Source organism: Oncorhynchus nerka, linkage group LG5 (assembly GCF_034236695.1).
Source record: "Oncorhynchus nerka isolate Pitt River linkage group LG5, Oner_Uvic_2.0, whole genome shotgun sequence".
NCBI lineage: Eukaryota > Metazoa > Chordata > Actinopteri > Salmoniformes > Salmonidae > Oncorhynchus > Oncorhynchus nerka.
This window is the reverse complement of record NC_088400.1, coordinates 16,603,630-16,619,637: the sequence shown is the minus strand read 5'-3', so window position 1 is coordinate 16,619,637 and position 16,008 is coordinate 16,603,630. Positions and strand designations below refer to the sequence as shown.

The following is a 16,008-nucleotide window of genomic DNA, read 5'->3' as shown; positions in this document are numbered from 1 at the left end:
GATGCCTCTAGCATCGTGATGCAGTGCCTTAGACCGCTGCACCACTCAGGAGACCACATTCTTTTATTTTCTATTATATGACGGTTCCAACATGTCTCTCTCTCAGGAGACCACATTATTTTCTATTCCATTATATGACGGTTCCAACATGTCTCTCTCTCTCAGGAGACCACATTCTTTTCTATTCTATTATATGACGGTTCCAACATGTCTCTCTCTCAGGAGACCACATTCTTTTCTATTCTATTATATGACGGTTCCAACATGACCACATTCTTTTCTATTCTATTATATCGGTTCTCTCTCTCTCAGGAGACCACATTCTTTTCTATTCCATTATATGACGGTTCCAACATGTCTCTCTCTCTCAGGAGACCACATTCTTTTCTATTCCATTATATGACAGATCCAACATGTCTCTCTCTCAGGAGACCACATTCTTTTCTATTATATGACGGTTCCAACATGTCTCTCTCTCAGGAGACCACATTCTTTTCTATTCCATTATATGACAGATCCAACATGTCTCTCTCTCAGGAGACCACATTCTTTTCTATTATATGACGGTTCCAACATGTCTCTCTCTCAGGAGACCACATTCTTTTCCATTATATGACGGTTCCAACATGTCTCTCTCTCAGGAGACCACATTCTTTTCCATTATATGACGGTTCCAACATGTCTCTCTCTCAGGAGACCACATTCTTTTCTATTCCATTATATGATGGTTCCAACATGTCTCTCTCTCAGGAGACCACATTCTTTTCCATTATATGATGGTTCCAACATGTCTCTCTCTCAGGAGACCTCATTCTTTTCCATTATATGACGGTTCCAACATGTCTCTCTCTCAGGAGACCACATTCTTTTCTATTCCATTATATGATGGTTCCAACATGTCTCTCTCTCAGGAGACCACATTCTTTTCCATTATATGACGGTTCCAACATGTCTCTCTCTCAAGAGACCACATTCTTTTCTATTCCATTATATGACGGTTCCAACATGTCTCTCTCTCAGGAGACCACATTCTTTTCTATTCTATTATATGACGGTTCCAACATGTCTCTCTCTCAGGAGATGATTCTGAAGCGGGCAGCAGACATGGCAGAGGCGTTGTACACAACGTTGCCACGCAGTCACAACCAGCTGACTGGGATGGGCAGCGGCTCCGTCCACGCCGGCATGATGGCCGTCAACTCCTTCCCCGGGTCAGAGGTCACACAGATAGCCAATCAGGGTGAGCCAAAACACAGGAACCAGGAATTAACATGTTTTTTGTGTAGTGAATGAAAACAACTTATCTGTTTTATTTTTCCTCTCATAATCATCTTTTTCTCTGTCTCTCTCTTGATTTCTCTTTATTTATCTCTCTGTCTCTCCTCTCTTTTCCCCAACCCCACTTCCTCTCTCTCTCCTCTCTTTTCCCCAACCCCACTTCCTCTCTCTCTCCTCTCTCTTTACCCCCCAACCCCACCTCCTCACTCTCTCCTCTCTCTTTACCCCCAACCCCACCTCTCTCTCTCTCCTCTCTCTTTACCCCCAACCCCACCTCCTCTCTCTCTCCTCTCTCTTTACCCCCAACCCCACTTCCTCTCTCTCTCCTCTCTCTTTACCCCCAACCCCACTTCCTCTCTCTTTCCTCTCTCTTTACCCCCAACCCCACCTCCTTTCTCTCTCTCTCTCTTTACCCCCAACCCCACCTCCTCTCTCTCTCCTCTCTTTTCCCCAACCCCACTTCCTCTCTGTCTCTCCTCTCTCTTTACCCCCAACTCCACTTCCTCTCTCTCTCCTCTCTCTTTACCCCCAACCCCACTTCCTCTCTCTCTCCTCTCCCTTTACCCCCAACCCCACTTCCTCTCTCTCTCCTCTCTTTTCCCCAACCCCACTTCCTCTCTCTCTCCTCTCTCTTTTACCCCCAACCCCACTTCCTCTCTCTCTCCTCTCTCTTTACCCCCAACCCCACTTCCTCTCTCTCTCCTCTCTCTTTACCCCCAACCCCACTTCCTCTCTCTCTCCTCTGTCTTTACCCCCAACCCCACTTCCTCTCTCTCTCCTCTCTCTTTACCCCCAACCCCACCTCCTCACTCTCTCCTCTCTCTTTACCCCCAACCCCACCTCCTCTCTCTTTCCTCCTTAACCCCACCTCCTCTCTCTCTCCTCTCTCTTTCCTCCTTAACCCCACCTTCTCTCTCCCCCTCCTCTCCCGCTCTCTCTCCCTCTCTGTCTCTCCTCTCTTTCCCCTCCAATCCCACCTCCTCTCTCTCTCCTCTCTCTATACCCCCAATCCCACCTCCTCTCTCTCTCCTCTCTCTATACCCCCAATCCCACCCCTCTCTGTCTCTCCTCTCTTTTCCCCCCCAACCCCACCTCCTCTCTCTCTCCTCTCTCTTTACCCCCAATCCCACCTCCTCTCTGTCTCTCCTCTCTTTCCCTCCCAACCCCACCTCCTCTCTCTCTCCTCTCTCTTTACCCCCAATCCCACCTCCTCTCTGTCTCTCCTCTCTTTCCCCCCAACCCCACCTCCTCTCTCTCTCCTCTCTCTTTACCCCCAATCCCATCTCCTCTCTGTCTCTCCTCTCTTTCCCCCCCAACCCCACCTCCTCTCTGTTTCACTCTCTCCTCCCCTCTCTCCCTCTCTCCTCTGACTCCCCATGTCTCTCCTCTCCTTCTCTACCTCTAGGTTACAGTAGGAGTAGCAGCAGTGCATCTCCTCATGGTTATGTCCCCAGCACCACTCCACAGCAGACCAGCTACAGCTCTGTTTCCACTAGCATGAACGGCTACACTAACTCTGGCATGACCACGCTAGGAACGTCACCCAACTTCCTCAACGGGTCAGCCACCAACTCACCCTATGCTAGTGAGTACCACACTACACTGTCCACACTACACACTAAACCCTCCACACTATGTACCCTATACCATTGAGTGCCACAATAAAAACCCTCCACTATATCCTACGCTAGTGAGTAACACACTAAACCCTCCACATTATACCCTGCGCCCTACATCCCATGCCCTACAGTAAATGCCTATACTGTAGCTCTCGAAATATATAACAATGGATTTAAGAAAGATAGATTGCCAAAAAGAGAGAGAGAGAGAGAGAGAGGTATAGAAGAGAGAAAAGTACAATGAAAAAGAAAGGGGCAGTGAAAGACCATCGGTTTCTTTAAGACCACCTTTTATCGGTGTGTTAGAACAGACTGTCTAAAATGGCTGTTCTCAGTCTCTCTCCTCCTCCCCCAGCTGTCTATAATGGCTGTTCTCAGTCTCTCTCCTCCTCCCCCAGCTGTCTATAATGAATGTTCTCAGTCTCTCTCCTCCTCCCCTAGCTGTCTATAATGGCTGTTCTCATTCTCTCTCCTCCTCCCCCAGCTGTGTATAATGGCTGTCCTCAGTCTCTCTCCTTCCCCAGCTGTCTATAATGGCTGTTCTCATTCTCTCTTCTCCTCCCCCAGTTGTCTATAATGGCTGTCCTCAGTCTCTCTCCTCCCCCAGCTGTCTATAATGGCTGTTCTCATTCTCTCTCCTCCTCCCCCAGCTGTGTATAATGGCTGTTCTCATTCTCTCTCCTCCTCCCCCCTACATGAAAGACGCTTAATTAAATCAATAAACTAATTGCAGGAGAAGCAATTCAATTCCAGCTCTTTGATTCTCTTCGATGTTAACACGAATTTGAACATGCTCAAACGGCCCAGCGATGACAGCAGACACTTTCAATCAAACACACACAGGGAGACACGCATGCATGCAGGCACACACACACACGGACACACACACACACTACACAGACACTTTTGATCAATACCTTCCTGCTGGCCGGCTTAGTACTTCCAATTGTCATTAATTGATTTGTTAGATCGCCTTAAATGGATTAATGGCTGCGTCCCAAAAGGTGACTAATTCCCTACACACTACACTACTTTTGTTCAGAGCCCTATGTGCCCTGGTCAAAACGAGTGCACTGTATAGGCTGTCATTTGGGACGGGCCTTATGACTTTACGTGCTTGTGGTGGGGGTTTGTCAGGACGGGCAGAGCTATAAAATGTAACTGAACATATTTGGGGTTTTGGGTACCTATCTCTTGTAATGTATCTACAATGTTCCCAGAACCTAATTAAAAGTTCTGGGAACCTTTAAAGAACTCAAAGGCTGCTCTGTCAACATTCTTGCAACATCAAAGGAATGTTTTCTGCACCCTGATACAAACATTATCTGAATGTCAGCACAACTGGACAGTTTTAGTGTTTTGAAAACCTATATCTTGTCATATCCCCACAATGTTCCCACAACCTAAAGAAACATTCTGGGAACCTTTAAAAGAACAAAATAAATGTGTTCTAAGAACATTCTTACAACCTCAGGTTAATGTTTTATACAAAAATGATATAATCATCACCTCGCAAATTTGAGGAAAACGCTACCAAAGTTCTACCAACACTTTGACTGTAGTACTCGCGCTGGGAAAACATTGGACCACTGCTCCTCAACTTTTCGAAATACCTACAAGGCCCTACCCCCGTCCTCCCTTCGGCAAATCTGATCATGACTCCATTTTGCTCCTCCCTTCCTAAAGGCAGAAACTCAAACAGGATGTACTCGTGCTAAGGTCTATTCAACGCTGGTCTGACAAATTGAAATCCATGCTTCAAGATTGTTTTGATCACGTGGACTGGTATATGTTCCGGGTAGCCTCTGAGAATAACATCGAAAAATACACAGATATTTTTATTTATTTTATTTTATTTCACCTTTATTTAACCAGGTAAGCAAGTTGAGAACAAGTTCTCATTTACAATTGCGACCTGGCCAAGATAAAGCAAAGCAGTTCGACACATACAACGACACAGAGTTACACATGGAGTAAAACAAACATACAGTCAATAATACAGTAAAAAAAAAAAAAAAAAAAAAAAAAAAAAAAAAACAAGTCTATATACAATGTGAGCAAATTAGGTGAGAAGGGAGGTAAAGGCAAAAAAGGCCATGGTGGCAAAGTAAATACAATATAGCAAGTAAAACACTGGAATGGTAGTTTTGCAATGGAAGAATGTGCAAAGTAGAAATAAAAATAATGGGGTGCAAAGGAGCAAAATAAATAAATAAATTAAATACAGTTGGGAAAGAGGTAGTTGTTTGGGCTAAATTATAGGTGGGCTATGTACAGGTGCAGTAATCTGTAAGATGCTCTGACAGTTGGTGCTTAAAGCTAGTGAGGGAGATAAGTGTTTCCAATTTAAGAGATTTTTGTAGTTCGTTCCAGTCATTGGCAGCAGAGAACTGGAAGGAGAGGCGGCCAAAGAAAGAATTGGTTTTGGGGTGACTAGAGAGATATACCTGCTGGAGCGTGTGCTACAGGTGGGAGATGCTATGGTGACCAGCGAGCTGAGATAAGGGGGACTTTACCTAGCAGGGTCTTGTAGATGACATGGAGCCAGTGGGTTTGGCGACGAGTATGAAGCGAGGGCCAGCCAACGAGAGCGTACAGGTCGCAATGGTGGGTAGTATATGGGGCTTTGGTGACAAAACGGATTGCACTGTGATAGACTGCATCCAATTTGTTGAGTAGGGTATTGGAGGCTATTTTGTAAATGACATCGCCAAAGTCGAGGATTGGTAGGATGGTCAATTTTACAAGGGTATGTTTGGCAGCATGAGTGAAGGATGCTTTGTTGCGAAATAGGAAGCCAATTCTAGATTTAACTTTGGATTGGAGATGTTTGATATGGGTCTGGAAGGAGAGTTTACAGTCTAACCAGACACCTAAGTATTTGTAGTTGTCCACGTATTCTAAGTCAGAGCCGTCCAGAGTAGTGATGTTGGACAGGCGGGTAGGTGCAGGTAGCGATCGGTTGAAGAGCATGCATTTAGTTTTACTTGTATTTAAGAGCAATTGGAGGCCACGGAAGGAGAGTTGTATGGAATTGAAGCTTGCCTGGAGGGTTGTTAACACAGTGTCCAAAGAAGGGCCGGAAGTATACAGAATGGTGTCGTCTGCGTAGAGGTGGATCAGAGACTCACCAGCAGCAAGAGCGACCTCATTGATGTATACAGAGAAGAGAGTCGGTCCAAGAATTGAACCCTGTGGCACCCCCATAGAGACTGCCAGAGGTCCGGACAGCAGACCCTCCGATTTGACACACTGAACTCTATCAGAGAAGTAGTTGGTGAACCAGGCGAGGCAATCATTTGAGAAACCAAGGCTGTCGAGTCTGCCGATGAGGATGTGGTGGTTGACAGAGTCGAAAGCCTTGGCCAGATCAATGAATATGGCTGCACAGTAATGTTTCTTATCGATGGCGGTTAAGATATCGTTTAGGACCTTGAGCGTGGCTGAGGTGCACCCATGACCAGCTCTGAAACCAGATTGCATAGCAGAGAAGGTATGGTGAGATTCGAAATGGTCGGTAATCTGTTTGTTGACTTGGCTTTCGAAGACCTTAGAAAGGCATGGTAGGATAGATATAGGTCTGTAGCAGTTTGGGTCAAGAGTGTCCCCCCTTTGAAGAGGGGGATGACCGCAGCTGCTTTCCAATCTTTGGGAATCTCAGATGACACGAAAGAGAGGTTGAACAGGCTAGTAATAGGGGTGGCAACAATTTCGGCAGATAATTTTAGAAAGAAAGGGTCCAGATTGTCTAGCCCGGCTGATTTGTAGGGGTCCAGATTTTTCAGCTCTTTCAGAACTTCAGCTGAATGGATTTGGGAGAAGGAGAAATGGGGAAGGCTTGGGCGAGTTGCTGTTGGGGGTGCAGTGCTGTTGACCGGGGTAGGAGTTGCCAGGTGGAAAGAATGGCCAGCCGTAGAAAAATGCTTATTGAAATTCTCAATTATGGTGGATTTATCAGTGGTGACAGTGTTTCCTATCTTCAGTGCAGTGGGCAGCTGGGAGGAGGTGTTCTTATTCTCCATGGACTTTACAGTGTCCCAGAACTTTTTAGAGTTAGTGTTGCAGGAAGCAAATTTCTGCTTGAAAAAGCTAGCCTTGGCTTTTCTAACTGCCTGTGTATAACGGTTTCTAGCTTCCCTGAACAGCTGCATATCACGGGGCTGTTCGATGCTAATGCAGAACGCCATAGGATGTTTTTGTGTTGGTTAAGGGCAGTCAGGTCTGGGGAGAACCAAGGGCTATATCTGTTCCTGGTTCTAAATTTCTTGAATGGGGCATGTTTATTTAACATTGTTGAGGCATTTTTTAAAATATCCAGGCATCCTCTACTGACGGGATGAGATCAATATCCTTCCAGGACATGGCTGGGGAAAGGCCTTAAGCAGTGTTTCAGGGAGCGTTTTACAGTGATGAGTGGAGGTCGTTTGACCGCTGACCCTGACGGATGCAGGATGAGGCAGTGATCGCTGAGATCAGTTCAGCAGAGGTGTATTTAGAGGGGAAGTTGGTTAGCTGATATCAGAGGGTGGTGTTTAAGGCTTTGGGGGTACCTGGTAGGTTCATTGATAGATTTGTTTGAGATTGAGGGGATTTTAATTGTAGGATGGCTGGGGTGTTCAAATGTTGTTTGGGTACAGAGCCTGAAGATAGATGGGGGCAACAGAACTCTGCAGAGCACTATCTTTGCAGAGGGTGGTCTATAGCAGGCGCCCAAAGTGATTTGACTTGTTTTTGTTGGATTTTTAAAAGTAGAAGTTCAAATTGTTTGGTACAGACCTGGATAGTAGGACAGAACTCTGCAGGCTATCTTTGCAGTAGATTGCAACACCGCCCCTTTGGCAGTTCTATCTTGTCTGAAAATGTTGTAGTTTGGAATTAAAATTTCTGAATTTTGGTGGTCTTCCTAAGCCAGGATTCAGACACAGCTAGAACATCCGGGTTGGCAGAGTGTGCTAAAGCAGTGAAAAGAACAAACTTAGGGAGGAGGCTTCTAATGTTAACATGCATGAAACCAAGGCTATTACGGTTACAGAAGTCATCAAAAGAGAGCGCCTGGGGAATAGGAGTGGAGCTAGGCACTGCAGGGCCTGGATTCACCTCTACATCGCCAGAGGAACATAGGAGGATAAGAATAAGGGTACGGCTAAAAGCAATAAGAATTGGTCGTCTAGAACGTCTGGAACAGAGAGTAAAAGGAGGTTTCTGGGGCGATAAAATAGCATCAAGGTATAATGTACAGACAAAGGTATGGTAGGATGTGAGTACAGTGGAGGTAAACCTAGGTATTGAGTGATGAAGAGAGAGATATTGTCTCTAGAAACATCATTGAAACCAGGAGATGTCATTGCATGTGTGGGTGGTGGAACTAATAAGTTGGATAAGGTATAGTGAGCAGGACTAGAGGCTCTACAGTGAAATAAGCCAATAAACACTAACCAGAACAGCAATGGACAAGACATATTGACATTAAGGAGAGGCATCCTTAGTCGAGTGATCAAAAGGGTCCAGGGAGTGGAGAGGTTGGTTTGGGGGTCACGGCGATTTAGACAGCTAGCCAGGACATCGGTAGCAAGCTAGCATAGGATGGAGGTCTGTTGTTAGCCACCTCTTGCGTTCCGTCAGTAGATTAGTGGAGTTCCGTGTTGTAGAGGGATTAGTCCAAATCACACAACAACAAAAAAATAAAAACAATAGATATAGTTATAGAGGCCCAAGAAGAAACATAGTAATAATAAAAATAAATAAATTGTCCGATTGTCTATTCTGAGAGCATCCGGTAAGACAGCTAACGGTTAGCAGGCCGCAGATGGGCATTCAGGTAACATCGCGACGGAGGAGCCAGCCGGATCTCCTTCGGGTAGATAACGTCGGCAGTCCAGTTGTGAAGGCCCGGAGGGGCTCCGTGTAGGCAGTAAAACGGGTCCGGATAGGTGACTGCAGCCCAGGAGTGATTGACGGAGCTCAGGAGTGGTTGACGGAGCTGGCTAGCTCCGGAGTAATTGATGTTTGCTCCGAATCGACGAAAGCAGATAGACACACGGATAGCAGCCAGCTAGCTGTGAGATCCGGGAGTGAATGTCCAGAGAGCAGTTGAAATCCAGGGACATGGAGAGAAAAAATCGGTCCGGTATGTTCCGTTCCGAGCGCGCTGCGCCGTACAAAACTGGCGATAGATTTTCGAGTTAAAGGATAGCTGATGACCACAAACCGTGGTTAGCTGAATACGAACGAGTTGCCAGTAAAGAAGCTAACTAGCTTCTGATTAGCTTCTGGCTAGCTCCTGGCTAGCTTCTGGCTAGCTTCTTGGAGTTTCTGGCTAGCTTCTGGCTAGCTTCTTGGAGGATTGCAGATTTGATTGCAGATTTGAGGTAAATAATACGTATTTATACATATCAATTGGTGAGGCAGGTTGCAGGAGAGTTTATTGAAGATGAGTTGATGGAAAATAAAAATAAAATGTATGTGAAAAAAAAGTTGTAAATATATATATATACACGACACGACAAGACGAGGACAAAAGACGTCTGAACTGCTATGCCATCTCGGGCAGTCTGAACTGCTATGACACCCAGCCGGTGTCATATGATGACTGAGTTCATCAGGAAGTGTATAGGAGATGCTGTACCCACTGTGACTGTGCACAGATGGCAGCATTTGCGCAAAACTGAAAGCGCGAACCACCGCATTTAACCATGGCAAGGTGACTGGGAATATGGCCTAATACAAATAGTGTAAAAGTAATGATGGACTGTCATTTCTCTTTGCTTATTTGAGCTGTTCTTGCCATTAATGGACTTGGTCTTTTAACAAATAGGGCTTTCTTCTGTACCAACCCCTACCTTGTCATAACACAACTGATTGGCTCAAACACATTAAGAAGGAAATACATTCCACAAATGAACTTTTAACAAGGCAAACCTGTTTATTGAAATGCATTTCAGGTGACTACCTCATGAAACTGGTTGAGAGAAGGCCAGGTGTGTGTAAAGCTGTCATCAAGGCAAAGGGTGGTTACTTTGAAGAATCTCAAATATAACATATATTTTAATTTGTTTAACACTTTTTTGGTTACTACATGATTCCATATGTGTTATTTCATAGTTTTGATGTCTTCACTATTGTTCTACAAAGTTGAAAATAGTACAATTAAAGAAAAAACCTGGAATGACTAGATGCGCCCAAACTTTTGACTGGTTCTGTACATAGACTTGGAATCACTTGCCACTTTAATAATGGAACACTAGTCACTTTAATCATGTTTACATAATGTTTACATACTGCTTTACTCATCTCATTGGTATATACTGTATTCTATTCTACTGTATTTTAGTCAATAGCACTCATTGCTCAATCTACTATTTATATATTTCTTAATTCCATTATTTTACTTTTAGATGCATGTGTATTGCTGTGAATTGTTTTAGATACTACTGCACTGTAGATACTACTGCACTGTTAGATACTACTGCACTGTTGGAGCTAGGAACACAAGCACTTCGCTACACCTGCAATAGCATTTGTTAAATATGTGTATGTGATTTGATTTGTTGTCTGCAAAATATATAACAGCTGAACTGAGTCCTGGTGTCTGTAAGATCTATAACAGCCTAACTGAGTCCTGGTGTCTGTAAGATCTATAACAGCTGAACTGAGTCTTGGTGTCTGTAAGATCTATAACAGCTGAACTGAGTCTTGGTGTCTGTAAGATCTATAACAGCTGAACTGAGTCCTGGTGTCTGTAAGATCTATAACAGCTGAACTGAGTCCTGTTATCCCTCCTGTTTTCATCTGTTGACCAGTCCCCTTCTGTTCCTCTCGCCTCCCCCTCCTCTGTTCTCGTCCCTCTCTCTAACCCTGTCTCCTCCACTTTCCTCATTTCTTTCCTGCCCCCCCCCCCTCCCCTCCAGTCGTTCCCTCCAGTCCCACCATGGCCTCCACCACCAATCTTTCATCCAACTGCAGTAGTTCTTCAGGCATCTTCTCCTTCTCTCCGGCCAACATGGTGTCTGCTGCGGTCAAACAGAAGAGCGCCTTCGCCCCCGTTGTACGGCCGCAGACCTCCCCTCCTCTCACCTGCACCAGCGCTATTGCTAACGGACTGCAAGGTGAGCTAGCTTGTTGGCTGCTTAGCTTGTTGGCTGCTTAGTTTGTTGGCTGCTTAGCTTGTTGGCTGCTTAGCTTGTTGGCTGCTTAGCTTGTTGGCTAGTTATCATGTTAGCGAGGCAGTAATTAGTCTATGGTCTGTTGGTGAGTTAGCTAGAACCAATCCAGCTTTATACCGCTCTCCATACCCCCATCCCCTTTTATAATAATGTTGTTGTTTTCTTTACCCTCCTGTCCTACTTTCCCCTATTCTACTTCTTCCATCTTGACCCCCCCCCGTATTTCTATTTTTGTCTCCCTCTCTTCTTCCCCTCCAGTAGATCAGTCTTTTGTGGACTCTAGCAAGTACTCCTCCTCCAGCTCTCTTCAGGGTCTGGCCTTCTCCTGAAGTATGTTAGCTCTCTCTGTCTCTCACTCCATTTCATCACCCATCCCTCTTTCTCTTCTCCTCCCTTTCATGGTCTTCTGTAGATTATATGCTTCACTCCAACCATCATGCCAACCACAGGGTTTTCTCTCCTTGTCCACAGGATTTCCCTTCCTCTTTATTTGTCTTCTTCTAGTCTAGTTGTTTCTCATATGATCAGAGGGACCAAGTGGGGTGTTGCGGCTAATACTAAGCTAGCTGAAAATAGTGTAATAGTTTTTCCCTTCAGAGTGGCCCGTTGCGTTGACTTTGTGGGTCATAAGAAAACCTCTAAATCCTTTAGGTTGGTCACAGCAGGGAAACAGTGAAACATGTGCGAAACACTGCTTTAGTCTGCCGTAAGGTATATCTACTGCTTTAGTCTGCCGTAAGGTATATCTACTGCTTTAGTCTGCCGTAAGGTCTCTCTACTGCTTTAGTCTGCCGTAAGGTATATCTACTGCTTTAGTCTGCCGTAAGGTATATCTACTGCTTTAGTCTGCCGTAAGGTCTATCTACTGCTTTAGTCTGCCGTAAGGTCTATCTACTGCTTTAGTCTGCCGTAAGGTCTATCTACTGCTTTAGTCTACTGCTTTAGTCTGCCGTAAGGTCTATCTACTGCTTTAGTCTGCCGTAAGGTATATCTACTGCTTTAGTCTGCCGTAAGGTATATCTACTGCTTTAGTCTGCCGTAAGGTATATCTACTGCTTTAGTCTGCCGTAAGGTATATCTACTGCTTTAGTCTGCCGTAAGGTCTATCTACTGCTTTAGTCTGCCGTAAGGTCTATCTACTGCTTTAGTCTGCCGTAAGGTCTATCTACTGCTTTAGTCTGCCGTAAGGTCTATCTACTGCTTTAGTCTGCCGTAAGGTCTATCTACTGCTTTAGTCTGCCGTAAGGTCTATCTACTGCTTTAGTCTGCCGTAAGGTCTATCTACTGCTTTAGTCTGCCGTAAGGTCTATCTACTGCTTTAGTCTGCCGTAAGGTCTATCTACTGCTTTAGTCTGCCGTAAGGTCTATCTACTGCTTTAGTCTGCCGTAAGGTCTATCTACTGCTTTAGACTGCCATAAGGTCTATCTACTGCCGTAAGGTCCATACAAGTTGATAAAGGTGCTGAACTACCGACAGTGAGATCATGGATATGATTGCTACCCTTCCTCTCTTCCTCTTGCCATCTCTTCCCCTCTCTCCTTCTCTTTCTTTCTCTCTCTCTTTCCCTTCCTCCCTTCCTCTCTTCCTCTCCCTCTCTCTCTCTCCCTCCCTCCCTCTATTCCTCTCGTCCTCACCCTCTCTCTCTCTCTCCCTCTCTTCTCTCCTTCTCTTCCTCTCTCATTCCCTTCCTCTCTTCCTCACCCTCTTTTCCTCTCTCTCCCTCTCTCTCTTCCCCTCTCTTCCCCTCTCTCTTCTCCTCTCTCTCTCTCTCTCTCTCTCTCTCTCTCTCTCTCTCTCTCTCTCTCTCCCTCCTCTATTCCTCTCTTCCTCACCCTCTCTCTCTCTCCCTCTCTCTCTTCCCCTCTCTTCCCCTCTCTCTTCCTCTCTCTCTCTCTTCCTCTCTCCCTCTCTCTTCCCTCTCTCTCTCCCCTCTCTCTCTCCCTGTCTTCTCTCCTTCTCTTCCTCTCTCATTCCCTTCCTCTCTTCCTCACCCTCTTTTCCTCTCTCTCCCTCTCTCTTCCCTCTCTCTTCCCCTCTCTCTCTTTCCCTCTCTTCTCTCCCTCTCTTTTCCTCTCTCTTCCCCTCTCTCTCTCCCTCTCTCTTCCCTCTCTCTCTCCCTCTCTCTTCCCCTCTCTCTCTCCCTCTCTCTTCCCCTCTCTCTCTCCCTCTCTCTTCCCCTCTCTCTCTCTTCCTCTCCCTCTCTTCCTCTCTCTTCCCCTCTCTCTCTCCCTCTCCCCCTCTCCCTCTCTTCCTCTCTCCCTTGCTCCTTTCCTCTCTTCTTCTCTCTGCTCTTTCTCTCTACATGTTGATTGACAGCTGACCACAGTGACCTGGCCATCGGTCTGCTGCTCAGACACACAAAAACACACACACACACACACACACACACACACACACACACACATATATATATATACATACACACACAGGTCCTTTATTAATCCCACTGAGCTGGAGACAGGACATAAGCTTAGAATGAGTGGTACAGGAATCAATACAGAGTCAACAACACATCACCGTGTTGTCTTCATGTTGGCACAATGAGAGAATTCCACACAGTATTCCAATTTATATTTCCTTATAAATTGTCACTAAAATATATGTTAACAAGCCGTTAATAAAAACAGAGCCCGTGCAGGGGTGTGTGGTACACCAGTGAACACAATAGAAGTTAACAGGCCTTAAATGGCACCATAGTGCACTACTTGGCCATGGTCAAAACTAGTGCACTCCATAAGGAGTTGGGAGCCATGTGACGCAGCCTTGGAAGAGCTGGTTAGACCACAGAATAGCATGAAGAGATTCTGAAAACACAATGAGCTGTTTCAACTGCAGCCTGTGTGTTCCATGTTGGCTGAGACACAGAGAGATGTTATGGTTTTGAAGGGGCGAGAAAGGGTGAGAGAGAGAGTTCTTTGTACACCAGATGCTGGAACACATTTGCTGTTATGTGACTGTTCTGATGAAACACAGACTGACCTCTCTGTTTCCCTCTCTTTCTTTATTTTTGTCATTCTCTCTCTCTCTACCTCTCTCTCTACCTCTCTCTCCCTCTCTCTCTCTCTCCCTCTCTCCCTTGCTCTCTCCCTCTCTACCTCTCTCTCTACCTCTCTTTCTCCCTTGCTCTCTACCTTTCTCTCTCCCTTTCTACCTCTCTCTTTACCTCTCTCTCTCTCTCTACCTCGCTCTCTCTACCTCTCTCTCTCTCTCTCTCTACCTCTCTCTTTACCTCTCTCTCTCTCTCTACCTCGCTCTCTCTCGCTCTCTCTCTCCCTCTCTACCTCTCTCTACCTACCTCTCTCTCTCTCTCTCTCTCTCCCTCTACCTCTCTCTCTCTCTACCTCTCTACCCCTCTCTCTCTCTCTACCTCTCTCTCTCTCTCTCTCTCTCTACCTCTCTCTTTACCTCTCTCTCTCTCTACCTCGCTCTCTCTCGCTCTCTCTCTCCCTCTCTACCTCTCTCTCTTCCTCTCTCTCTCTACCGCTCTCTTTCTCTCTCTCTCTCTCTCTCTCTCTCTCTCTCTCTCTCTCTCTCTCTCTCTCCCTATACCTCTCTGTCTCGCTCCCCTTCATCTCTTCCCACAAACAGTGATTCCCGGGATGATTGTTCCATCCATGTAGATCTGTGAACGTTGAGGATTTGGGAATGTTGACAGGAAGAGAGCATGTCTGGTGTGTCTCTGTGTCACACTCCTACCCTTTGGACCGGAATAGAATACTGAACTCAAAATGGAAGCCTTGTTAAACTCAGGCCTTTGTAGAAGGAATCTCATTGGAAGGAAGAAGGATGAAGAAGAGGATGAAAATAACATTTTTGATGTAATTTCCTTTCCCGGTGAATTTGTGAACCTTCTCAGACACAACTTGGAGTCAAATAATAAAGTTATTTAAAATCAATTGAACTGAATTGAACAGAATTTGATTTAATGGAATTGACAAAATACTGTATAATGCCTCATGACCCTGTCAACACCCCAACTGAGTGACAATATGTATGACCTCATGACCCTGTCCACACCACAGTTCAGTGACAATATGACTGACCTCATGACCCTGTCCACACCCCAACTGAGTGATAATATGTATGACCTCATGACCCTCTCCACACCCCAACTGAGTGATAATATGTATGACCTCATGACCCTGTCCACACCACAGTTCAGTGACAATATGACTGACCTCATGACAAAATCATTTATTTATGTTTTCTGTGTATTTATTGGTATAATGTTTAAGTTTGATCTATTGTATGCCTTGTTACAGACTGTAACACGTACAAACAACACTGAAGCTGATTGGCTTTAAGGGTTTGTGTAAGTAGATAGCTGCAACATGACTGGATAAGAGTTAACAGGGGTTGGAACAAAGTTGTCTCGTATCAGTTTACATTTAGTAGCTGTAAACAATGTATAGCCTCAAAACACGGTTAAACTTAGAATTTCCATCTCATGGCTGGTCAGTCCTTGCATCCATAGCCCTGTCTATGGATTAGAGAGTAGTTACATATCACCATCTCATGGCTGGTCAGTCCTTACAACCATAGCCCTGTCTATGGATTAGAGAGTAGTTACATATCTCCATCTCATGGCTGGTCAGTCCTTGCAACCATAGCCCTGTCTATGGATTAGAGAGTAGTTACATATCTCCATCTCATGGCTGGTCAGTCCTTACAACCATAGCCCTGTCTATGGATTAGAGAGTAGTTACATATCTCCATCTCATGGCTGGTCAGTCCTTACAACCATAGCCCTGTCTATGGATTAGAGAGTAGTTACATATCTCCATCTCATGGCTGGTCAGTCCTTACAACCATAGCCCTGTCTATGGATTGGTTACATATCTCCATCTCATGGCTGGTCAGTCCTTGCAACCATAGCCCTGTCTATGGATATGAGAGTAGTTACATATCTCCATCTCATGGCTGGTCAGTCCTTACAACCATAGCCCTG

At 45.4% G+C, this 16,008-nt stretch overlaps 1 protein-coding gene across 4 annotated transcripts in view; it reads left to right on the top strand.

The window, feature by feature from the left end:
• Positions 1–14,956, top strand: part of LOC115121483 (transcription factor COE1-A) — a 132,603-nt gene extending 117,647 nt beyond the window's left edge. The window contains exons 13-17 of one of the 4 annotated variants that reach the window (XM_065018411.1): positions 1,078–1,240; positions 2,684–2,863; positions 10,805–11,002; positions 11,321–11,389; positions 14,649–14,956. In XM_065018411.1, coding sequence (XP_064874483.1) covers positions 1,078–1,240; positions 2,684–2,863; positions 10,805–11,002; positions 11,321–11,388 — 609 coding nt within the window. In that variant the 3' untranslated portion in view covers position 11,389; positions 14,649–14,956. Of the gene's footprint in view, positions 1–1,077; positions 1,241–2,683; positions 2,864–10,804; positions 11,003–11,317; positions 11,390–14,648 lie in introns of all 4 variants that reach the window. The other 3 variants (XM_065018410.1, XM_065018412.1, XM_065018413.1) reach the window with 3 other exon arrangements.
• Positions 14,957–16,008: the final 1,052 nt, after the last annotated feature.